The following is a 24738-nucleotide window of genomic DNA, read 5'->3' on the forward strand; positions in this document are numbered from 1 at the left end:
CAAACTGCCCAACTGCCCAACTCTAGGGGGAAAAACCTTGTTTTTGGCCCTAATAACAAGTTTAATTGTAAAAGATGTCAAGATAAAGCAAAGAGGCTTTAAAATATACCAACGTTGACCTCAAAAAAGGGGTCCATGGATACAAATAATACTATCCATTGTGTGTATATATCATGTGTATCTATTTTTTCAGATTATGAAAGCAATATATGTTTCTTATGGAAAACATAAGAGAAACACAGTGAAGAAACCAAGTCACCCATAATCTGCCAACCGCTGGGCAGCTGGCTCACGTTTCTGGTGGCTGGGCTGGGAAGTCCCAGACTCCGGCCACGTCCCGCTGTGGCCGCCCTGTGCTGGGTTGCTTCTGATTGGGCCTGGCGATCCCTGCCTCCTGGTGTTCATGGGCTGCCACCTCCACATCAAATTGAAGATAGTCATTTCCGTTCTGTCAGCAGACTGTCTTCCCTGCTGGATTTGATGGATGCGTTGCTGGGTGGGGTTTCCACGTGGCAAGGAAATCAGTTTGAGCTGCTACAAACTGAGGCCTTTGGTCTAAGAGCCTCCACACAGCTGAATTCTGCCAACAACCGAATGAGCTTGGACGCAGTTTCTTTCCCAGTCGAGCCTTCAGATGAGTCGGCTGCAGCCTGTGAGATACTCTGAAGCCGAGAACCCAGGTAAGCCAAGCCCGAACTCCTGACCACAGAGGCTGTGAAATGATGAGCTTGTGTGGTCTTAAGCCACTAAGTTTGTAGTCATTTGTCCCACAGCAGTAGAGAGCGAAACACTCCCAACAGTACGGAGGTCTCAGACTCTTACTTAGTGGCTCAAGTCTCCGAGTTCAAGGATTACAATCAAACAACAAACCCTCTCAGATCCAAAGGGAGGGGACACAGGGAAGAATGCCAAGGTCGCATTGTGGAAGAGTACCAGGTCCCACATGCAAAATATGCTCACCCGACCCAAGTCCCCTAAAGTCCCATCCATCACAGTTTGGGGCTCAGACTCCAGGTGCAGGGTCGAGTCACGGGGATCAAGTCTGGTGCAGAGGAGGCTCCTGGGAGGGGTCTTCCGGTCCTGGCCTGGCTTCTCCACGCCCTTTGACTCTGTCCAGAGGCATACTTCCCTTTTCATAAGAAGACTGAGTCTGCAGCGGAATGGCTTTCTCAGCCTGCTTCCTTCCTCTAAAAGGTCAGAGTCCAAAAGCCCCTTTAAATGTTGTCCAGTCCTCACCCCATTTAGTCTAAGAACCTAATTCCTTTGAAAACTTGGGGGCTGCCTAAGTTAATTTAAAATCCACTCCATGAGATAAAAATCTTACCTACAAGCCTTTTTTTTTGAATTTACGTGTGTGTGTATATATTTAGCAGTTTTAGGTTTACAGAAAAATTGAGTGGAGAGAGCAGAGTTCCCATATGCAACACCTACTCCTGTTTCCCCTTTTATTGTCACGTGGTACATTTGTGACAATTGAGCCAATATTAATACATGATTATTAACTAAAGTCCATAGTTTGCATTAGGGTTCACTGTTGGTGCTGTACGCTCTCTGGGTTCGGACAAATGCGTAATGTCCTGTGTCCACCCTTACAGTGTCATACTGTCGCTTCACTGCCTAAAAATCCTCAGGGCCCATCTGTTCATCCCTCCCTCCCCGAGCTCCTGGCAACCACTGGCTACTGTCTCCACAGTTTTGCCTTGTGGATGAAAAGGGGGCCAAATCCTTAACCTGACAAGCTCAGGGGAGGTCCCCCCTGGTGGGCCTTACAAATCCCGAGACCAAAGTAACCACATGGGATGGTCTGGACATAAAAACTAACTTAAAAGCGAGTCATGGCAGGTAGTAGTCATGTCCTAGGCCTGTAGCTTCCTTGAACTTTAACTTTGAAATTGTCCATTGTCTTTGTGCATCTAAGATAACATACCTTTGAAATGCCAGCGTGATCTTCATTTCCAGACCCAGAGTACAAGACCACATTGTTATCTGGTTGCCCACATACCACCTCTGTGTTATAAATGTTAACTGTCTCGTAACCACCAATGTGAAAGAAGTACGTGTCTCTGCGTTTTACTTTTTAACCAATCCCAGAGATTTCCCTGCTTTGCTTTCTCCCACCCCCTTAATCTACCACCAATGGATTTCTCATAACCCTCCTTACATCTCCTTTGATTCTAATGTATAAAATAAGCTGTAAAACTGCCATTCTCTGGAGCATTTTCTCAGTCCATTGAGATTTTGCTTCCCAGCAATTATCATTAGTTTGGCTCAAATAAAATCTTACAAGACCATTTCTTAGGCTTAATGTTCTTGCGTTGACAGCCTCTTCCAGAATGTCATGTAGCTGGAGTCACTGCATGTAGCCTTGTCAGGTCGGCTTCTTCCACTTAGCAGCACAAAACTGTTTGAGATCAGCCCTTGTCTGTCTTCTGCTCCATGTGAGGAAGCGGTGGGAGAAGCCGCTGGGGGCTTCGATGCCTCACAGTGTACCAGAGAGGGTCTGCAGACAGACGCTTAGAGCCTCAGGACACCTTTGTCTGAAGCTTTATGAGTCACCTGTCATTGTTTTCTGAGGTTGCGCTCATGCGTGTTACAGTCCAGCTGGACTTTGTTCTGAAGTCCTTGACCCTGAGAATCCTTCGCTGGCTGGGAAGACTGTTCTGGCCTATTCCATTTCCTCCCGATTCCACTTCAAAATGGGACAGTGTGCTCTTAGCTCCTCCGTCTCCTTTCTCAGACGTCCTGCCTGGAAAACCCCTTCACTGCATTGTCAAGTTTGCTCTCTGTACTTGATGTCCATCGTTCGTTCTACGGCAGGGCAGGCAACAGTTTTGCTAAACTTTGTGCCACCACTAAATGAAGGTCCCCTTTCCTCCAGTGTCCAGCAGCATTTTCTCTACTTCCCTTCAAGCTCTCACCAACTTCCTGCCAGTCTGTCGGGCTCCTGCCCACTGCCTGCTCCTAAAGCCAGTGCCTCAGGTTTTAGGTCTTAGCGACAGTGGCACAGTCAGCACTTCATCTGCGTCCCTTTTGCAATCATTCCACCCACCTTGCGAGCTATGTTAGGTGTTGCAATCCCCATTTATAGGAGTGGAACCTGAGACTCAGAGAAATTATGTGACTTGTTACAAACCACACAGTAAGTGAGGGAGCTGAGTGCTGAAGAACAATTTTTAAAAACTGGAAAGTACAGTAGCCTGGGGACACTTAGTGAAAGAGCAACATGGCAGTATATGAGTCAGTAACCATTAAAGGCAGTGTTTACGATGGTCTTGAGCCATGAGAACGTTTGGTATACTCTCCTCATTAAGACAGGTGATTACATCATATATTTTAGTGAGTTCATAAAAATGTTGTGCTTAAAAAATGAACCTTCCTGCATCTCAAAAATGTGCTCGTATAGAATACCTCATTCCCCCTCCCGTCTCCCGGCCTCCCTCTCTCATCCTTCTAATTTGGGGAATGGTATGTGTCCAATATCACTACGACACAGGTGCCCAGGTACATGTGAATTATGACCCACAGGCAATAATGTGGGCACCAAGGGAGTAGTCGACCAAACAGAGGACACCCAAAGGTCCCCGTGACTCTTGGATCCACCTACTCTAAGGATGGGTGTGCATCAGGGCACCTCTGACTTGAGCTGAGTGAAATGAACAAAGCCAACCATGTGCCCACTAGACGGATTCTTGAGAGGTGGTTGGATTTGGGAACTGCAGGCGTCAGTGTCAGTGTTGTATCCCGCTTACCAGCCAGAGTGGGGACACAGCTAAGCCTCTCGCGTGGCCACAGCGTAATGTGCACGTGCCGGTGCAAGTGGCAGTCGGGGTGGGCAGATCCCAGAATCCAAAGACAGCTGTTCACAATTCATCTATAACCCCCAGACCTGTGGCTGCTCCCCTCCCTCACACCGGTTCCCTCTCTCAGCCCCTGATCTCCAGGTAAAGAGTTGGAGGTGTGCCAGGTGGAGTCTGTGATCGCTCTGGTCCAATCAGCTCTAGCCTGGGGCTGGGGAAGGTCACGTGGCCATGCTGCTCCCTCCCTGGCTCTGGCTGGACAGATTTATTGAGGAGGGAAGTAGGGGGACAGACCAACTGAGCACGTGTGTCTCAGTTCTCATTATAGAAGCTCCCACTCTCTGGCAAGAAATGGAAATGCTTCTTGGACCCCCAAGAAAACTAAGAGAGAAGAGGGTTTTTGGTGATGTGTGGCAGGCAGGGGAAGGCGGCGCTGCGCCCTTTGGGAGAATTTGTGTGCGCTTCCTGAATCGCCTCCCCCGCTTCTTTCCTCATCTCGGGGCCTCCGTTGGCAAACCTGGAAGGGCCCACCCCCGTGTATCTGTCTGCATGCTCCAGTGACACATCGCGCCTCAGAGGCTCGTCCACGCCTTTTTTTGTCTCCCCACCATCACCTTGGCTACCTGACAATCTCCTACTTGTTCTTTAAAACAGCGTTTTAGCATCACCTCAATAAAAGTCTGACACCACTCTCTAGACAAAACTCATCACTTTCTCCTCTGTACATTAAAAAAAAACTTTTATTACGAAAATTAAGGATACAAAAGTAGAGAGAATTCTTCTGGGTAACTTTTGCCCGGGAATGCACACTCCCATCACTGCCTGTGTAATCTGTGTTGGAAAGACGCGAGTCCCTGTGTCTGCTCTTTTACCCCGAGACACTGACCGCGCGCAGTACCCGGCGCAGAGCACATGCTCGCTGCTGCTCAGATGGAACAGAAATTACCATCTCGTCTAACGCTCCCATTTTACCGACAAGGAACCGAAGTCCCGGTTCATCAGAGGAGTCAACGCAGTCTGCTCTTTTGACTACCGGGAAAGTGGTGGCAGGCACGGTCCTCCGCCTGCCCTGTCCTGCCCGGGTGCGCTAAGCCGGCGCCCGGCTCCGACCCCCCGGCGGTCCCCGCTGAGCCCCCGCCTTGCCCGGCGGCCGCTCTGCGGCTCCCAGCGCTCTCCGCCTCCTCCCGCCACCTGGCGGGCCCCGCCCCGCCCGGACTCCGTACGCCCCGGAACGAACCATTCGAGCCCTGGACGTGGGTGTGGCGGCTGGCGCTCGGGGCCACCATCGCTACCCCCAACCTCGGACAATCTGCGTCGGGGCTGCAGTGCAGGGGTCGCAGGGCTGCGCCCAGGCTGAGCAGGGGCGAGCGCACGGCCGGGCGCCGGGGTGCGCCCCCTCCCGGGCCGGGTGTCGGATGCGCCCGCCCGCGGGGCTGCCAGGTGTAGCTCGGCGCCGGGCCGGGGGCTCGGCGCGCACCTCCGCGGGGCGGGCCTGGGAAGGGGGTGGGGCCGGGTCCGCCCCCTGCTCCCCGCGCCCGGCCCTCTCACTGCCGCCGGGGATTAGCGACCTGGGAGCCCGCGCCTGGCGGCCTCGCCGCACACTTTCCTCGGAGCAGCGGCCACGGCGGCACCATGAAGAAGTCGTACACAGGTGGGCGCCGCGCGCGGGGCGGGCAGGGGTCTGTGTCCCGGGACGAACCCTTCTTACCTGAGCCGAGGTGGTCGCGGTAGTCGAGGTGCCCCGGGAGCCGAGCGGGTGCCCAAACTCCCAAGGCAGGCTTTGGCGCGTGGGGCGTTCGCGCCTGGCCAGTTGACTCAGCCTCCACCCGAGCGGGATCGAGGGACCCTCAAGGCATTGCAGCCCTCGACGGACTTGGCGCTCCCGGGCCGCGGGGAGTCCGGCCACCCGAGTCCTTTGACCCTTGCTCTGCTGGACCCCGCTGCTGACCTTGGCCGAGGGTCCCCTGACACTGGCTGTCAGCTGCTGCTCGCTGTGTGGGGCCGCTGTGGAGGCTGCTGGGCTGGCGGTCCCTCCTGCGCGCCTCCCTCACCCCTGCACCCTCAGCTGGAACCGCTGCCTTTCCAGGCGCCACGGTTCGGAGTGATTAGGGTCCGTGTGTGTAGGGAAGCTGAGTGGAGGATTTCCTTGGCTTCACCCTCCAGATTGGCGGTCTGGGCCGCAGCATCCTTTCTTCAGATAAAATCCTGTTATCCTCTACCTAATGGAGCAGGGGAATTTCGCCAAATGGGGGGATCCCACAGCACCGGAGCTGGCAACTCGGGTTCACCTTTTGGGTCTCAGGATGCTATCGGTGTGCTTGCAGGTCTAGCAGGTCTGACCTCACACAGGTGGAGGAGGCCTGACCCATTCTCCTAATGTGCTTAGGATCCTTTATAAGCCTTTTGCCCATGGGTACTTGGAAGTTCCATTTCACAGATGAGCAAACTGAGGCCACAAGCCTTGAAGGGCAGGTTAAAGGTAATCCAGATCTGTATTCTTTCTTCTTTGTAGTTTCCCTCTAAGGATCCTTTGTCCTCCTCAGTCATCAAATAATAAACGTTTTCTCCTCTCCTGCTCACCCTGCAAACTTTTATGTTCCTCTCCTTAATCTATTTGGATATGAAGTTTTCTGCCAAGGACTCATGAATTAATTTTTATTGATATGACGACAGAATCATGGAACTGAGTTAGAACCGAAGAGGCCATTCGGGCCATCCCCCCGCCTCTGGGCCATTTCTCAGTCTCCTGTTTTCCACATCCAGGAACCAAAACGGGTAATAAAGAATAGCTGGTCTCAAAGCGGGTTACTCAGAACTTCCCCTAAAATACCCTTCTGGGTCAGTGGCTCAGAATTTCAACTTCCACCCCTTGTTGCAAACAGCGCTCCCCTTCAGATGCCCTGAACACAGCTCTATCTCAGAGGTGTGGGTCCGTTGGTGTAACTGTGGGAGGAGGGGGCTTCCAGGTGGCAGGTGCTGGGGTTTGGCGCTCGGCTTCCCGGCCTCCCCAACATGCTCCAAATACTTGAAATGGTTGCGGGCATCAATGTGAGTGCAGCCTGGGGTGCGGTTGCTTCTGCCCTTGGCTCCCCAAACTTCACCTCCCGCTGGTCTGGGCAGTGGGGGCGATCGGGGGCCCCCCAGGTCATAGGTCCTCGGCCTTTTACTGGGGGAACTTTGCGATCCTGCCCCACAGATGCCAGAGGGCCCCTGAAGCAGACTTGAGGCCTCCTCTCCTCCATGCTGCCCCCTCCCCCAGGTGAAAAGTTAAAAAAAGAAGTTTTCTGCAGTAGGTGCAAGTGGAGGTTATGGGTGAGTAGGAGCCAACTCTTACAAAGGCAGCCAGGGCTCCTGTGTTTGCCTAAAGGGCGGGCCCTGGAGGATGAGAGCAGGGCCGGCCTGGGCCACTTCCAGTGTGTCCCCCTCCTGGCAGTGGGCCAAGGCGTGCTGGGTCACTCTGTTGCAGTGTGGGGTCAGGCTGGAGGCGGCTGGCGCAGGGCAGGTGGCCTCTCGGCCCCATTCTGAGTGTGCTCGAGTTCTCTTGGTGCCCCCCATCCGAGTAGGGGTACTTTGCAGATGGCCGACTGACCCCTACGTAGCATCAATGCCATGAAATTAAGGAAAGCAGCAAATGGTGTTAAGATCCCCCAAATCCAAGGGCAACCAGGGAGGCTTTTGTTTCTTAGGTAGATTGGGTGCGATTATTGCTTCTGGACCTATTTACAGGCTTGAAAAGAAGTTGTACAGTCACGCCATCCTCATAGAGCTGGTTTGAGCACTCGTGAGTCTCTGAAAAGGGGGAAATTGTAAATATGTCTTGGTGGGGTACAGGTCGCTTGGGTGTACATGCACTCGACCAAATGCACACTGTGTCGGGCTTGTATAGCAGGGCCCCAGGGTGCAAAGATGAATCAAAGACGTGGCCCTTGCTCGCAGGGGCTTGTGTCCGTCCTCCCTGGAGAGGGAGGAAGCAGCTGAGGCCCCGGCTCTTCACACCCCTTCCACCTGGGCCGTAAGGGCGCAAATGCCACAGAATTCCCTGGAAGGAGGAACCCTGGGCCTGATGGGAGGTTGTGGGGCAGGCAAGGTTGAACTGGGCCTTGAAGAATGAGAAATTTTGAGTAGGTGGAGAATAAAATGGGTCTTTCCAGGTGGGGACAAAGCAAAGGCCCAGGTGGGGGCTTGACGCAGGCTGTATCTGCGCTTTCATTGGCTCCAGGCTTTTCCTGGATCCACCTCTCCTGTCGCTCCCTTCGGGCAGTGAACAGGCGGTGTGGCCCAGTGGTTCACCGCGTGGGCTCCTGGGAGCAAATCCGAGCTGGGCGCCTCCTCCCTGTGGAACAAAGTGCTTAGTCTTGTGTGTCTTATTTGTTAACCCGGGACGTCACTAGTATGTTGTGCCGATTAAATGATTTCGTACATGACAGGCTTAGAAATGCCTGCTCTGTAACATGGTGGCTGCTGTCATCTTCATCATCTTTATCGTCAGGAGGAAAGACAAGGAGGCTGTGTGTTACTGCTGCTTTGCCAGGATCCCCGGAAGTTGCTGGCTCCCTCCCCGAACCTCCGCTGGTTTGGAGGCCAGGAGTGTGGCCTGGGCTTCTCCCCCAGCCCCTCTGTGTGCAGGTTCTCTGGTGGTCTGAGTGGGGGGCTGCTCGTTGCACGCTGGGTCAGGCAGAGCTTGCCCTTCAGTGTCCCTGGCTCCCCGGGCTCCCCCACAGTGTCATGGGGGTCACTTACCTGAGGCCCAGGAGTCACAGAAATTGGGGGGATTGGGCTGTGTGTGTACATGAGGATTTTCCTGAGATTCTCTGTGGCTTTCAGGAGATTCCCAAAGGGGAACCTGGCCCACCAAAGGTTACAAAGCCCCATGCTGTGGTGACTTCTCCAGAGCTGGGCAGGGCTGGAGGCTCTACCCAGAGGAAGCACGTGAAAGGAGATTATGCCTGGCGCTCAGTCACCTTCCCCCGCCCAGTGCTCCAGGAGCTGACTTATGGGAAGGGAGAGGAACTTCCCCAGTAAGCTAACCCTGGGGTGATGGGTGAGAGCGTGGAACTGTGCTAAGGCAGAGTTTCTTCCTCTTCTCTGCCCCGGCCCCTCCACTCCCTCCCTCCCCCCCCCCCATTCATTCTTGTTACCTCTTGTCTCCTCACGTCCAAGCCTGCTTATTCTGGCTCCTGCAGGGGACCTGGGTGGACAGAAAGAGCCACTTCGTGCCATTAGTCTGTGGCTCCGTTGGACTCATGCCCAGGGTCATGGACCCTTGTGGACCCCCGTGGTCCCCCACTCATCCTGGCTAGCCCTGTCCCCAACCTGTTGCAGACAGGGAGACATGCTCAGGCGTGGTCACGTGCCTGCCCTCCCGCCCTGGCAGCTCCCCTCAGACTGTACACCTGCCCATCAGCATCTCCACAGCCTGCCCAGAGTGGTTCCGAGAGCTCAGTGCCATGCACCTGGCAACACACCTGAGTCTGAGGCAGCCCACCTTCTTCCTGGAACCCCCTGTGTGTTCAAGCCAGGACAGGTGCTCATGGGACATGGGGTCGCTGCTCAGGAGCAACAGTCTAAGGGCCACGTCCAGGTGGAAGTGGGGCAACCGTGTGCTTGGAGCTCCCAGGTGAATGTCACCTGAGGACCCAAGGACCCCAATAGCAGGAAGAAGGCACTCCGCTTCACCCACCTGTCTGTCTCCTTGGGCAGACACTTTCCTCGGAGTCTCTCTGCCCACCACAGGAGGCCTCCCATGGATGGGACCTTGTTTCCGCTGCTGTTAGTCCTTGGGCAGCGTTGCGTGGGTTCTGCAGTTTGCTTAAGATGTACTTGATAAGGAAGGTTCACCACACAGCAGTGAGGGCCCAGCTGGGGGGAGGGGGTGGATGAGCGCCAGTTCCTGGGCTGAGCCAGCTGGTGGCCTTGGGGGAGGGGAGGGCTGGAGCGAGCGGGCCCCTGGCCCGAGGCCTGTGAGGCCTGTGAGCATTTGCGTGGGAAGGGAGGTGACACGCTGGGTTCCTATGGCTCTGCTTGTTGGAATGACCTTGCAACACCCCGGTTCTAGGTGTTGCCAGGGGATTTATGAGGAATTAGTGGGTACAGTGGTGAGGTGAACAACCCCCTGGGGACCTGCATGGAGCCCACAAGATCACAGCTCCCCCCCCCCCCCCCCCCCGCCGCCCGTGCTGAGGGACGGGGCCCCTTGAGAGACCTTGGCCGGAGAGTGGCAGTGGCAGTATCGGAGGGCAGCTGAGCCAGAAGTACTGACTGAAGGGGGTCTGCCCTGGTGGGCGCAGGGCCTTGGGGTGGGGTGGGGTGGGGGTACCCCCGCCAGGCCTGAGACCGTGGGGCACCAGGCTTTGCAGGCTCTGAGCCTTCTTTGGAGCACTGAAGGGTCCCTGAGTCTGGTGGGCCAGTCACCACTGCCCCTTTCCTGCTGGGCCAGCTGGGCCTGGACCCCAAGAGCTCTGTCGGGAGGCTTGGGGCTCACAGCCTTTGCTGCAGCAGCCCTGCTGAGTTGGGGGGTGCCCAGGTTCCTGGCCTGTTTCAACTCTCCCTGTAGGTTCAGTCCTTCATTCCGGAAGCATCTGCCGGGCGCCACTGAGTGCCAGGCTGTGTGCGTCCTTCCTGCACCTGGCTGCTGTCAGCATAGCTCTGGAAGGGCGGCCTGGCCTTGGGTCTCCAGGGTTGAGTGTGGCAGTCTGCTCCCAGCCCAGTTTCTCTCTGCCTTATCTCCCTGCCCCTCCCTGGGCCCAGGTCTATTTGCAGCTTGAGTGAAGGGGGGCATTGAGCTGCTGCCGACACAGGGGGTGGTGGCTCCCAGGCGCCTTGCTGTCAGTGGCCTCTTGGAAGCTGTGCAACAACTGAGCTTTGTTCTGGGCCCAATCTGACCTGGTTCTGCGAAGCGTGACTGCTGGCAGCCTGCAAGCCTCCTGGACAGGAAAAGGGGCAGCGGCTCGGAGGGTAAGATGATCGCAGTTGGGCCCAGGCTCCCTGCCCTCTCTGGCAGGAATGCAAGTCACTGGTCGTTCTCCAAGGGATGCTGGCTTGAGGCCTCCAGCAGCCCTTTGTGTCGGGGGAGAGGAACCCTGAAGGGCCACTCCGGCCTGCTGTGTGGGCCCCAGCTTCCCAAGGCCCCCTCGAAGCGCCGAGTGGGGTGAGGAGAGCCGGAAAGACAGCAGTCTCCCTCTCCCTGCAGTAGCACCCCACCCACCCCCACCCCGCATCCCCTCCTGGGGTTTCAGGGGCAAGGTCAAGGTCGGAGCCTTGCCCTATGATGGATGGTGGTGGGGGGGGTCATTCCGTCTTTCTTGTTCCTCCCGGGCATTTTAAGAGGTGTGCGGTAAAGCCTCGGCTGTGGCTGGGACCCTTTGGGAGCCCCAAGGCTGCACCTGGGAGCCAGGGGGTCCAGCCGCGGCAGCTGTGGACTTCCCTGAGAGCTGTGCCTGGGCCCCTTGTCCTGACCAGGCCAGGCATGTTGGGGCAGCGGCTGAAACGCGAGCAGCGGCGACTGTCTGCCCAGGTCGGAGATGGCTCACAGTGAGTGGGGTTGCCAGGAAGGGCTGGGCAGGGGCGAGCTGGCACACCGCCCCCGGGGCTTGTCCTACGGGTAGATCTGACCCTCATCCGGGGCTTTCACAGCTCTCGTAAACTGTGCCTCCTGTTTCTACCAGGATCGGATCCCGGCAGGAGAATAACGTTCCTGCAACCCGAGCCACTTGGAAGTGGGTTAAATCCAAGCCCTGTTGTCTTCCAACCTGTTCAGAACGGGGCTGATCAACCCGTAGGGCTGTGGGGGGTGGTTTGCAAAACTCACTGACACATGTGTACCTTTGGCTGTGTAGCCAGAGGGTCAGACGTGTGTGTTGAGGGCTGGGGGTTGGCTTGTTGCACAGACATGACCCAGTGTAGACACAGTGGGACCTCCAGGCGGTGGAATAACCACCGAGTGCACGCAGCAGTGACAGCCTGGGGCTGGAGAAGACGTGGTGGATTTCTCGTCAATGTTGGCATCACGCTGCCTCCGGCATTAGGGGCCCAAGGTGTGGCAAAGCCCCAGCTATAGGAGTGAGTCATTCTGGATGGCAGCGCCTTCCCGGTAGCTGGGGGTTGACACTGTAGCTGCCAGATCTTTGCACTACTTTAAAAAAAAATTTTTTTAAGGAAAGCTTTCTAAAATCTTTCTCCTCTCTCTCTCTCTCTCTCTCTCTCTCTCTCTCTCTCTCTCTCTCTTTTCTGGTTGTTGTTCATTTTGTTCATTACTTACTGCCAAACAATGTGAAGAGGAAATCTAAAGGACAAATTCTCCAACCTCATTGGTTATAACTTTGCTTCTCGTGTTTCCTCCGTACTTGTCTCCACAAGTACAGGGCATATTTGGTTTGATTATCAAAGGTATATAATGTATTTTCACAGAATTGCAGTTCCCTACAGAAACCATTTTTAATTCCTCTCTTTTTGCTCGAAATCGGATCTCGTGTGGATTCCAGAATTATAACTCGAATGGCTGTTCAGAGTGGATGTTCCTTAATTTACTCAACCATCCTCTGCCAGGGCTAATAAAAAGCCTGCTGACCTTGGCTTTCTTCCTTGATGGTGTGGGCCTGTGACCCTGAGTGGAGGCAGCTGTGGTGTGCTGCTGCTGTTACAACAGCCGTGCTCTTAGTTGTGGGACATGGGCTCATTGGAGACTGGACGTTTCTCCAGGTAATTAATTTAATAAAATATTGCCCATGATGACCCCCTTTTCCAGCATCCCTGGGATTACCCCAAAACCCAGACAGGAGTTCTTACCACAGCATTTTATGAAGAGGTTTAATAAATAGAAAATGCCATTTGCCCTGATTATCAACCTGCCTATGGATGACCCAGGACGTCCTTGTCAGCAATGCCGGGGCTCCACCCTCACCTCTCCTTCTGTCCATCTCTTCCTTGACCCCTGTAGGATGCGTCTGTACCTTAGCAGGTGTCTCTTTGCTTCCTTGGGCCAGCCTGAATGCCCTAGTCTTGGAGACGGGCCAGTCGCCCCAGGTAACTGGCCACCTCTCCTGATGACCACTCGTTCCACTGCCTGGTTACTTGTGCGGCGATTTCTTCTGGAACCTGCAGGCTCCACAGGCCAGTCAACAGTGCTGCTTGTCTGGCCTACTCTCCGTGGTCGCCGTCTTGTTTCTCTTGCCACCTTCCTAGTCAGTCGCTTCAGGGCCTCTCTGCCCATCAGTCCCTGATCCCCACCTCTCTCTATAAGCTGATGACCACCCAAAGGCTGAGTGAAACACGTCTACCTCTTTGACTCTGGGGCTGTTAGGCTGACACGGCCTTCCCCCAGGATGCAGGGGCACCCCATACTGCCCCTTTTTGCTGTAGATGGTTTTGCTAACCGTCCGCCATGTCATCCACGATTTTCCCCTTGGTTCATGGGCCTGTTCTCTGCTAATCTGCTCATCTTTCTCCCGTGTGCAGTTTGTTCATGGCATGTGTATAGGGGTGTAACCAGCAAACAAAAACCACTTGAGGATTTAGAACTCAGGATCTAAGTGGGAGGGATTTGTTATACAGCTGATGGAAGAGCAGAAAAGCCGAGGGAACAAGGAGGCCGTTAGGGCCAATCCAGGTTGTGTGGGGTACACGCAACTCTTTAAAGGTCTGAGTGTGGTTACTTATTTAGAATGAGACAGGGTACAGCAAATTATACATTGTAAACAGCAGGCCAATGTCATAAGCATCACAAAATCCAGGAGAAGAACAATGTTTTTATCAATCAACCACCTGTCCTATCTCCAAAGTAAAAATTTCCCTACACTTTTGGCCTCATACACTTTGCTCACTTCTTTCTGTGATGACTTTGTAATATCCTTTTCTTTTAAGACAACAGAAAGTTAATTTACCTTCCTGGTTGAGAAACATTTATTTTCTCCTTTGGGTGGTTGGAATGCATAGCAAAGTGACTTCAGACAGACTTTGGGGTCCTGCTACAGTTTTTGCTCTACAAACAGAAGCATTCTGATCAATTCTATTTTATATGACTCCCATCAAGAAAGAAATAGAAAAGCAGGGGGCACTTACAACTGTACGTGATGCAATTATTGCATGTATTTCTGACCAAGGTACTTTTTTTGTTGTCGACATTGAATTCTCTGCTCGCAACTTTATTATCTGGGGAAGAATTTCCCGTAGACTAGCTTCTGGCTCCAAACATTTCAAATCTTGCTTGCCTCCCACTGCCCACGTTTTCCGGGCACCATAAACTGCAGGACCAGTTTATGTCTTGTCCCTTCTGATGCTACCCAGTAGATAGATTCGGAATAGTGAGTGGAAGGACTGTTCCTGGACTTCTGCACCGAGGGAGCCAGCAATCATTAACTACACATGGAAATAACTGTGAACTACATAAGTACGACCCAACTAAACACCTTTCCAATTCAGCTTCTCCTTAGCAGGAAGCCCCAAATGCCAGCAATCCCTCTACTGGCACCTTACGCAGGAGAGTGTGATGGGCAGGAGCTCAGAGTGGAAATAGTGATCTTAACTGATTGTGGTTCAAATATTTTCCATTTGGCAATTTTTACAAAAATGTTTGATCACGTGAACGTGTTGCTAGGGACCTTCTCAGTGCCTTGAAAAGGACGGATTTGAGCCAAGGGCCCTGGAGCTTAAGGCTCCTTAGCGTCCAGGGGACAATGTGGGAAGCCACTCCCACCAGATCAGAGGATCAGCGGGAGGAAATTTACTTCTGGAGTCTAGGGATGGGGTCACCTGATGGGCTCCTGGGCCACCCTGCAGGAGCTGCAGCTACAGAAAAGACAGTACCCGCTGCTGATGAAACCTTCTAAGGTGGAGACAGGGAGAGATGGACCCCGGTTCCCCCTTGCTCCCACCCTCCAGTCTTCTCCGAAGCCTCCCATTGGTTGAACCCAACCCCAAACCAGCAGACTTGGGGACCTGGAAACCTCAGCCTGCAGAGGTCAGCTCATCTGCCACTCAAAGGAGAGCCTGGGAGGGGCAAGGAATGGAGGAATAGACTCATACTTAGAAAGTATTTGTGGTTTATCTGAAATTCAGATTTAACTGAGTGTCTTGTACTTTATATGGGTGGGACCCAGAGTCCAGATGCCCAAATGGTGACCGTTCAAGGGAAAGGCTCTGAGCGCTTGGTGAGAGCACTGATGTCTCGTGACGGACGTGGCCATCGGTGAGGCCGCCCCTGCTGTGTACTGTGGGTGGGCAGAGCCCTCCAGGTGCATGGGCTGCTGGCACCTTCCCCCACCTGTGAGTGGGAAACCAGTGTTGGCTCCCCACTAGGCTGTGAGCACCACCAAGAGAGCGGCCAGGTCCCTTTTGGTCACCATTGTAGCCCAGCTCCCGGAACAGGGCCTGGCACAGAGTTAGCTGGTCAGGAAGGATTTTCATGACGCTGCAGATGCAGAGATGCAATCTCAGGAAGAGTATAAACTTGCCCGACGACGCAGGAAGAGCTGGAGGTGGATTTGCACCTGACCTCCCTTCCCCCACACACTGACCTCTCGCCCAGGACATGGCACTGCCTCAGTGCCTTCTTCGGCTTCTGGCCCTGCAGCTGGACCCCAACCCCAACCCCAACCCCAACCCTAACCCCAACCCTCACCTAAGCCTAAACCAAGGCCCAGGGTGCGGCCTCAGAATCAGCGGCCCCCTTCTGTTTGGCATTTTGTATTGGGGCAACTGCTTCTCACAGAGGTGGTGAGCTGGAAGCACCCCGTCCATTTGACAGAAGGCGTGGTACTTCAGGGCGAGAGTCAAAGAAGGGACTAGAACCCCTGGCTTCGAGGCCCAAGGCTTGGCTGAAAACAAACTCTGTGCAGTGGTCAGTCTCTGCAGGAGCGTATCCCCAAGGCCGAGGTCGTCCTCGCCTTGTAGATGGACAAGTGGAGGTTCGCTTTAGTCCACAGCCCAGCTGCCGGCCTTGGGGTGGGGAAAGGGGACCCTGCGTTAGGGGCGGGGGCATCACCAGGAGGGTCTCCACTCCTGCCCCCCAGAAGCCCATTCAGTGCACACCTCAGTGGGGAGCAAAGGACAAGGGCAGAGGGTGGAAGAGGGAGGAGGCTTATCTCCTTATCTCAGGTTCCTCTGAAGATAAGCCTGGAATTTGACTCTTCACTCCCCACCTGAAACCCTTGACTTTGATCCAGCCCTTCACGGCCTCTGTGAGAAAACTGGCTGTTGTGGAAGGGAAGTGAAGATGTGTGTGCTGGGGCCTCCATCCTGGGCTCAGAGGGGAAGGGGCAGCCGGAGAGGCAGGTGGCTCCCAGCCAAGGTCGCTGTGACCTCCCAGCCTTCCCTGAGGGACTCGCGTGAGTTTTGAGAAAAAAAACTGAGACTTGATTCTTTTCTGTGCACAGGCTCTTGTCATTATTGAGAATGGATATTTGTGCATGAGTTTTCCCAGTGCCTCTTGCTGCAAAGCTCCCTTTGGAGAAAATGGTGACTTTGATGACAGGAAGGACTGTACAGCCCCACTCGTTGTTGGCACAAGAGCAGAATGGCGTGTGTATGTGTGTGTGTGTGTGTGTGTGTGTGTGTGTCACCCTCCCCTAGGGACAGCCTCATTCCTCCTCTGTCCCCCTCCTCAGGTTAAGATGTCTGGACTGTATGAGACCAGGGGGGTTGAGGACAGCCACCCTGGTCGTGGGTGTTCACAGTGGCTGCAACCCCAGAACAGGTGCAGTGTATGGCGTCCCAGTCATTCCAATAATAATACAATAGTGATAATACGTTAACTCGAGAGTCTGTTTAGATTCTCAGTGTCTGCTTAACTATTTCAACCTTGTAGTTTACCAGGTTCCATCATAAAAACTTCCATAGAAAGGGGGAAAAAGCCCTTTACTCCTACTATATCCTTCTCTCTCCCATCCTGGCTGCCCAAATTATATGCACAGGGGAAAACCCATGAGATAGGCATCCAGGCGCCAAGACACGTGGGCCAGCTCCCTCTGCTGGGTTACGGTGCCAAGTGGGGCTGTACCTGGGGAACCATGACAAAGGGGTGGGGAGGGCACCGGGCAGTGTACCTGGAAGAGGCCCCCTGCGTCAGGCTGCGGCGGTGGCTGCGTGCTCCAAAGGCTGGCTCTGCAGGACCTCCCAGGATGGCCCTCTTTCCCCTTGGGGACCAAGGAGTCCATCTCCTTATCTGGGCACCTTTCTTTGGAATGCTGCGTCTTCTTTCTGATTGGGACACCGGCCAGCGGTGAGCCCCCACGTTAATGCCTTCTGTTGCCCTTTGCTCCGTCTCCTGGCCTCAACACATTAAAGTTTATTGGTGTTTGTCACCAGCCTGGAGATGGCCTCTGCCCTGGCCTCGGTGAATACACACACCCAACACGGCGTTTCTGGGGTGGCCAGGTCTGGGAGGGCACCAATATTCTGAGCTCCCCAAGTCCTGACTGTGTTGTCTGTTCTGGGAACCTGCCCCCCTCCCTCTCATGTGCCGTCCCTCAATTGGGAGGGAGTCGGGTAGCACAGCTGGCAGTCTTTCATGGGGTCGCAATGCCCTGCCTTGATGACAACTCAGATTTGGTTAAAATGCATCAGCGCAGGGAGCCGAGCTCTGTTACTTCCTAATTACAGCTCCCTGGTCCAAGCTGCTATAGATGGCTGGTGAATAATAATAGTAATAGTAAGAATAATAAATTAATACATGACTACTAATAAAATCATCTATTGTTTGTCTTGTGCCAGGCATTATGCTAAGTGCCTACAATGTCTGACCTCATTTCATCTTAGTCACCTATGAGTAAATACCATCTCCGCCTCCATTCTGCAGACGGGAAGCTGAGACTTAGGAAGGAGAGGTCATGTCACAGCCCCACAGTGAGGACCTGGTGAGGTCTGGATTCGAACCCTGTTCATCTGACTCCAGACTTTCCTGCCCCCCTCCCCCCCTTCTTCCCAGCCCCTGGGAACTCAGTTTGGTCTGGCATGACGCCAGGCAGCTGAATTTCAAATCATCTCCTCTCTTTCTGAATATGTTTTATTTTAAAAATCACATAAAAATAACTCAACCCTCAGCTGGACCAACGGAGCCGTCAGATGCTTTAGAGGCTCTTCCTGCTGCCTCTCCCGGGACTCAGACTTAGGCCTGAGTATCTAGGTCCCGGCCGGGATTTCAGCGGCTGTTGGCCTGGCATCTCTCCTCCCCGTCGGGGACCCCACCTCCCTCTCTTTATGAGCAGGGAACGTGCCTTGTGTCTGCTGTGCCAGGGTCCGCCTGGCTCCAGCCGCATGTTTTGGGAAATCTGAAAAATAAACTGTAAATAAAATAAAAACTCCACCCGAGAAATCTGAGACAGATGCTGTCTGCCTCATTACCATTCCCCACCACTGTTGGTTTTGGGGAACCAGCAGTCCAGAACGGTTCTTGGGGATCAGATGCCTGGTGGGAGGTGGGGGTCAACCTGACCGTGTCCTCTTCATTTTTCTGCTGTCTCCAGAAGCCAGAGGCAAGGGGCACGGGTGGGTGTCCAGCGGCCCAGGGGCGCGCAGCCGGAAGTGAGTCAGTCCACAGGCATGCTGGGCCCGTTCCTTCTCGACTCCTCGTCCGGGACTGTTTCCATACTGGGGACTCCGCAGTTACCAGCACAGCTGTTGCTCACTGGTGCCACTCTCAGCCCAGACAGCTGACCTCTAAGTAGCTCATGCTGTGACTGGGGTGGGGCCAGAGGATACTACTTCTCATGATATGCAATGCGGCTCCCAGTTAGTCGTGTGGAGGGAGGCACAGCCCTCGTGGACGCGAGGCAAGCTGGGCTCGGCCTGCCCAGGTTCCCTCCTCTGTGCTCTTAGCAGCCTTGGGAGGGAGCAGCACCGTCCTCCCCCGCCCCTCTCAGCCCACCAGCGCCGCTCTGGGCCAGCCCTCTGCTGGTCTTAAGGGGGCTGTCCGTTGTGGGAGCCAGATGCGGCCCCTCCTGCCCCCCGAAGGTCTGTGGCGTGGTCCGACCTCGGTCCGGCAGGGCTGACCTGGGAGCCCTGCCTCTGGATGGACCTCTGAGAGGGACGGAGTTTCCATCGCTCAGCAGTGAGCAGACAGGGCATCCGTCAGGTGGGCTCCGAGGGAAGGCAGCGTGCATCTCTGCCGCGGGAGGTTACTGTGATTAGCCAGGGTTCTCCAGAGAAACAGGACCAGTGGGCAAGACAGAGAAATACAGAAAGGGGTTTATTATAAGCGATTGGCTCGTGCAATTATGGAGGCTGAGGAGTCCCACCACCTGCCGTCTGCAGGCTGGACAGTCCAAGTCCGAAGGCTCCACAGCCAGGGTAGCCGATGGTGGAAGTCTCCATCCGCGGGCGGGAGACCATGTTTCAGTCCGGCAGAGAGAGCGTGCTCCCTTTCTCGGCCTGTCATTCTGTTCAGGCTCAGTGGGCTGGGAGGTGCCCACCCACCCTGGGGGGGGATGGCCTGCTTTCCTCAGTCCCCTGGAAACACCCTCACAGACACGCCCACAGATAATGTCACCAAATACCTGGGTCCCCTGTTGGTCCGGTCATGTGGACACTTGCAGTCAACCTTCACGGTCACCGAGGTGGCTGACGTGGGGCTGGGGGCGCTGTGGGAGAATGCGACAGCTGTGGGGCTTCCGAGCCTCGCTTCCCTCATCTGTGAAATGGGGTGGTGGCACCTGCCCCATGGGGTTGTGGGGTTGAGTGAGTGGGAGAGTGGACATGCAGCTCGTGGCGGTCGTAGAGCCTTGGCAAGTGGGAGTGGTGACTGCACGGCGTCCGCCCGGCCCTGCAACGCTCAGCTGGTCTTCCTGGCCACTCGAGGACCCGTGCTAACTCTCCCTCAGAACCGTGTGCCATCTGCCTCTCTGCAATGCTGTTCACATGCTGGGTGGGTTCAGCACCGAAAGAGGCTTAACGGCAGGTATCTATCAATTCATGGCCTTGGGAGGGACAGACTATGCCCATCCTGTTGTCAGCTGCTGAGTCATCCTGCAGACATGGAGAGTGTGTGTGTGTGTGTGTGTGTGTGTGTGTGTGTGTGTCCCCAGGGAGCTGGACATGAAGACCAGGTCTTCAGGTCATCTTGGCTGGGGCTCTGGAACCTTCAGACACATTGCCTGCCGGCTGCATTCATTTTCAGTCGGTCACAGTTTAGGAGTGCGTTTATGGAATGCAAGAATGAACGAATGAATGAATGAATGAATGAATGAATGAATGTTACGAGAGCGTCTCTGGAGGACTGCAGGGGAGGAGCCTGCGTTCTGCGTGGGGTCTGGGTCTACCCTGGGCCCCTCCTCAGCAGCAGGCTCTACTCCAGCTGGTCTTGCCCTCTATGGGGAGGGCCTCTGCTGGGCCCACCTGGGTGTCCCTGCCGCTCTCTGAAAGCATGGGACCCCGCTGCCCGTGGCTGCCCACCCTGGCACCTCTCGGGTGTGCTTGGCTTAGCACCTCAGCAAATCTTGAGTTGGGAATTGCTGGCCATAAGCCTCTCCAAGGATGAAGCGCTGGGCTGAGGGGTGTATGCAAGGAGGGAGTGCGTGCAGCGTGAGGCCATGTAAATCTGAGGCTCTGCTCTTGTCCCTCCTGGGGGGTGGAGGCGGGAACAGTCTGTCCTCCACCCTCCCAACTCCAGCCCGGCTGCCCTTGTCACAAACCCCGGTGCAGGGCAACCCCGTCTCAAGTCAGGCAGCCGTGGGTTATATTGGAGGCTGCCCGGGCCAGACCGTGTGCCAGCTCCTGTCCCCGACCCACAGATAGTCCCGGCGGCCTGGCACACTTAAGCCAACCCCAGAGTTTGGAGTTTGATGGACTTGGTTTATTCTAGCCTCAATTGCTCGTAGCTGTATGGCCTCGGAGAAGTTACTCAACCCCATGGAGACTTGGCTTCCTTATCTGCAAAAGAAGGTGTGGTGAGGGTTAGGTGGGAAAATGTGTGTGAAGGGTTTGGCCCCATGCCGGGCCTGTGGCCAGCATCCAGGCAGAGGTGGCTGTCGCCGCAGGTGGCTGCTGGGTCCAGGTGTTAACCAGTAGGACTAGGGCCTCTGGCCTCACAAGGGACCAATTTCTGGCTCTGGAGCCCCTGGCGGGAGCAGAGGTGAGAATATGCCCAGTATTCTGAGCTCCCAGCGGCCTCATGTGACCTTTGCCTTCTGCCCCTGTCTTTAGGAGTCACGCGGACCTCCAGCGGCCGTCTCCGGAAGCTTGGTGACCCCACTGGCCCAGGTAAGTGGCTTGTTCAGCCTTGGTTTTCCTTGTTCATGTGGGGCAGGAATGAATCACTGTTTATAGGCTTGGAAGGGACTCGACGAACACGGGCCCCAGCCTGGGCAGCACAGGGCAGGGGTTGAGGGACCTGGGGGCTCCACTCCCAACCTCAGTGCTCGGGGTTGGGTCTGTACAGCTTCTCCCCATCGGGCATCTCTGGCCTCCCTGACCTGACCTCAGTGCGACCATCACAGGAGCCTACCTTGTTCTCTGCTGTCACGTGCAGCTGCCAGGCCGGAGGCCTGTGCTTGTTCTGGTGGCCTCTTCTCAGAAGATGTTGGGGCCCAGAGATGAAGGGACTTGCCCCCCATAAGGACACAGCAAACTCCTTGAGAGGAGCAGAAATGTGGTGAGGGCCTACTGGATGCCAGATCCCCGGTGGGACCAGTGGAGGGGACGTCGTGGTGACATAACAGGCAGGGTGTGTGCCCTCATGGAGCAGCAGTGGGACCAGTGGAGGGGACGTCGTGGTGACATAACAGGCAGGGTGTGTGCCCTCATGGAACAGCCGTTCTAGAGCAGGGATGTGCCCACCTCCCACCTGCTGGACCAGCTCTGTCCGGTGGAGACGTTCCACGTCTGTGCTGTCCAGTGTGGTAACCACTAGCCACATGTGGCTATTAGCACCTGAAGTATACGTCGTTAAGTTTATTTTATTCACTCATTTGCGTAGATTTAACTAATTTATTTTAAATTAATTTCCACTTCATATCTGCATGTGGCTAGCGGCTGTGAAATTTGACAGTTCCAGACCATGCTAGCTACCTGGGACCCCGGAATTCCATCCTCAGATATTCCTGAGCCTACTTCCAGGCCTGTGCAAACCTCTCCCCAAGTCCAGCCTTCAGAAGTGACAGTCACCAGTGGGCTAGGCACCCCCAGACCCAGGGGGTGGCCGAGGGTGGCTCTTTGCAGGGCGTGGGGTTAGAAGTGGGGTAACATGAGGTGGCGTGTGATGTGGCTGCGAGTGTGTATGAGGCCCGTTGCGGTGCAGGACAGGACCAGGTGTGGGAAGGGAAGGGTGACGCCTGGTTGTTGGACTTCAGGGCAGCTCGGTGATTCACACTGTGGTTAAACAGGATCCTGCCCCCTCAGCCATGTTGGGCCGCTAACCACTGGACTGCCTGGCCACTGCTGCATTTCTAGGGAACCGTCCTCTGGGCTGTTGCCTCTGAAGCCGGCTGCCTTTCCATCTCCCTCCCTCTCACCTGCAGGTCTGGGTCTAGGGGCTGCCTCCGTGTGATGGGCTAGGGAGACGCCCTGTGCTTTGGGAGGGAGGCTTCAGGAGACTGGCGTCCTGGGCTGCGTGGACGCAGCCTCCTCTGGCCTCCCTGTGCTTAGACCGGCCAGTTCCGTGCCGTCAGCACTTGGCAGCCAGGACCAGGCTCCACTTGGAAGCCTAAGGCATAATTTGCCGAAGCCCAAAGCTGCAAATAGTGATCTGGGTTTTGCATGGAATCGCCTGCTGACACACGAAATCTCTCTGGGGACCCTGCAGGCTCCTCTGAGGCACCCTTTCCGTCTTCCTGGCTCCCGCCTCGAAGCCCTGCCTCCTGGCAGCTATAACCTTCATCCAAGTGGGGTTCTTTCTCAGACCCCCAACCCCTCAGCGTCCTAATCCCTCTGACCCTTACAGAGGGGCCGCATCACATGAGGTGCCCTCTTTATTTTAGGTTTCCCAAGGCCGCATGTGGGACCAGGCCAGAGATGGATATTTCTGGCCTGAGCCACATTCCCTCAGCTCAAACCACACCCACAGTCAACCTTATGGACAAGCTTACTCATTTTTTGTTAGATGTATAAAAATATAAAGAATAAAATAAGACACATGTGCATCCCCTCATCTTGCTTAAGAAATAGGTGTTACAGGTGTAGCCCAAGCCCCTGGGTGACCCTTTCCACGCCCCCGCCTCCGTTCCTGCCAAGGCACCACTGGTCTGCATTTAGAACACGTCACTGTGAGCCTGTCTGTGTTGTGTCTGCAGAACGTCTCAGCCTGTGCATGGGGGTGGGATGGGGTGCGGCAGTCAGCTGCTGCTCTTTGCTTTTTCATACAGAGGGATGACGCTGAGATTTATGCACGTAGATCCCTGTACCTCAGTGCATTCTCTGTGACCACACGCGAGGGCTCCTCTGTGGGCAGGCGGGGTTGTCTTCCCATTGGGCTGCTGCGGGAGGTCCACGTCCACGCAAGGTGTCCTCGGTCACCAACTCGGCCGAAAGCATTCTCGTGTTTTCTTGGGTAGATCTGCTGGGTTATGAGGACGCCCTCCCTCAACCCTCCCAAGTGCGCGTCCAGTTTCTTCTGCACACTCACCCACTTTCTGGGCCCCAAGCAGCCCATCTGGGCAGCTGCCTCCCTCCCAGCCCACAGTGTCTGGCCGACCTTTGCTCTGGTTCCCAGGCACTCGCTGCTTCCTCACGTCTTTGCGGCCTAGCCCAGCCAGCCAGCCGGTCCCTGGAACCTTCTCCTTCTCTTCTGACACCCAGTGTGTTGCCGGGACCTGCTTTTCCTCCACATTCCCCTGGGGTTCGTGGCCACCCCCCCAGCCCCACTCTCGTTCCTTCTGTAGTGGGTTGAATACTGTCCCCACCAAACTCATGTTCACCCAGAACCACAGAAAGTGACCTGATTTGGAAATAGGTCTTTTACAGGTGTGATTAGTTAAGGATCTGGAGATGAAATCATATTGGAGTTAGGGTAGGCCCTGAATCCATCGCCTGGGTCCTTATAAGAAGAGGAGAGACACAGACACCAGGGGAGACGGCTGTGTGAAGAAGGAAGCAGAGATGGAAGTAATGCAGCCACAAGCCAAGGAACGCCTGGGGCCACCAGAAGCTGGAAGAGTCAAGGAAGGATTTTTCCCAGAATCTCTGACACCCTGACTTGGGACTTCTTTCTCTAGAACTGAGAGAATCAATTTCTGTTGTTTTAAGCCACGCAGTTAATGGGGATTTGTTACAGTAGCCCTAGGAAACTACCTTCCCACCTGGTGATTGTGTGGGGGACACTACAGAAAGGTCTCCCTAAGGCCGCTTGTCTGGGTTGGCTCCCTCCCCACCCCCACCTTCCTGTCCCTGCTCACACATCCCTTTGTTCAGGGAGGCTGCCCCCCCCCCCCCCATTAACAGCCCCACCCAGTGAGCCTCAGCCGAACATTCACACACTCAGCTGTTCTCATTGTCTAGTAGGATGGTCATGGCTCCATGGCCAGGAAGTGCTGCAAGGGCGGGGCTGTCAAGCTGGTTCTCCATTTCTCCAGGGCACCAGGAACACAGCCTGGCACAGAGTAGCTGCTCAGGAAACGTGTGGAATGGCCAGGTGCTCTGTGTCAGGCCATGAGGGCAAAAGGGAGGGGATGTGCCTTTGGGGCGGGGAGCAGGCCAAATAAGAGACTGCATTTAGAACAGTCACTGTGAGCCTGTCTTGCTTGCCTGTGGTGCTTGCGCCTGGGCTCCCACAGGCACGCCTAGCTCCTTACTTCCTCTCCCACCCACTGACACCTGCTCCTTCATTGCCCTCGCGTCTCAGCCTTGCCGTCCACCCAGGAACTCAGGCAGGAAGTCTCAATGTCGTCCTTGACCTCTATGCCCTGGTCAACAGATTGCCAAGGTCTTGTCCACTTGCTCTCCCCCCAAACAGCCCTGGGAGGTGGTCAGGCCTCTGCTGTCCCTCCTCATGCCCACCCTTTCTCCCCACAAGAGGCTCCTC

At 55.2% G+C, this 24738-nt stretch overlaps 1 protein-coding gene across 4 annotated transcripts in view; it reads left to right on the forward strand.

Annotated features, from left to right (window-relative positions):
- The first annotated feature begins 619 nt into the window (after window positions 1-619).
- The window catches only part of SEPTIN9 (septin 9), a 156649-nt gene continuing 132530 nt past the window's right edge, over window positions 620-24738 (forward strand). The window contains exons 1-2 of one of the 4 annotated variants that reach the window (XM_019735492.3): window positions 620-680; window positions 20928-20984. In XM_019735492.3, the coding sequence (XP_019591051.3) occupies window positions 635-680; window positions 20928-20984 (103 nt within the window). In that variant the 5' untranslated portion in view covers window positions 620-634. Of the gene's footprint in view, window positions 681-5130; window positions 5449-10595; window positions 10752-11302; window positions 11328-20927; window positions 20985-24738 lie in introns of those variants that run through there. The other 3 variants (XM_019735493.3, XM_019735497.3, XM_019735494.3) reach the window with 3 other exon arrangements.

Source organism: Rhinolophus sinicus, chromosome 12 (assembly GCF_057876585.1).
Source record: "Rhinolophus sinicus isolate RSI-liver-muscle chromosome 12, RSI-T2T, whole genome shotgun sequence".
Classification (NCBI taxonomy): Eukaryota; Metazoa; Chordata; class Mammalia; order Chiroptera; family Rhinolophidae; genus Rhinolophus; species Rhinolophus sinicus.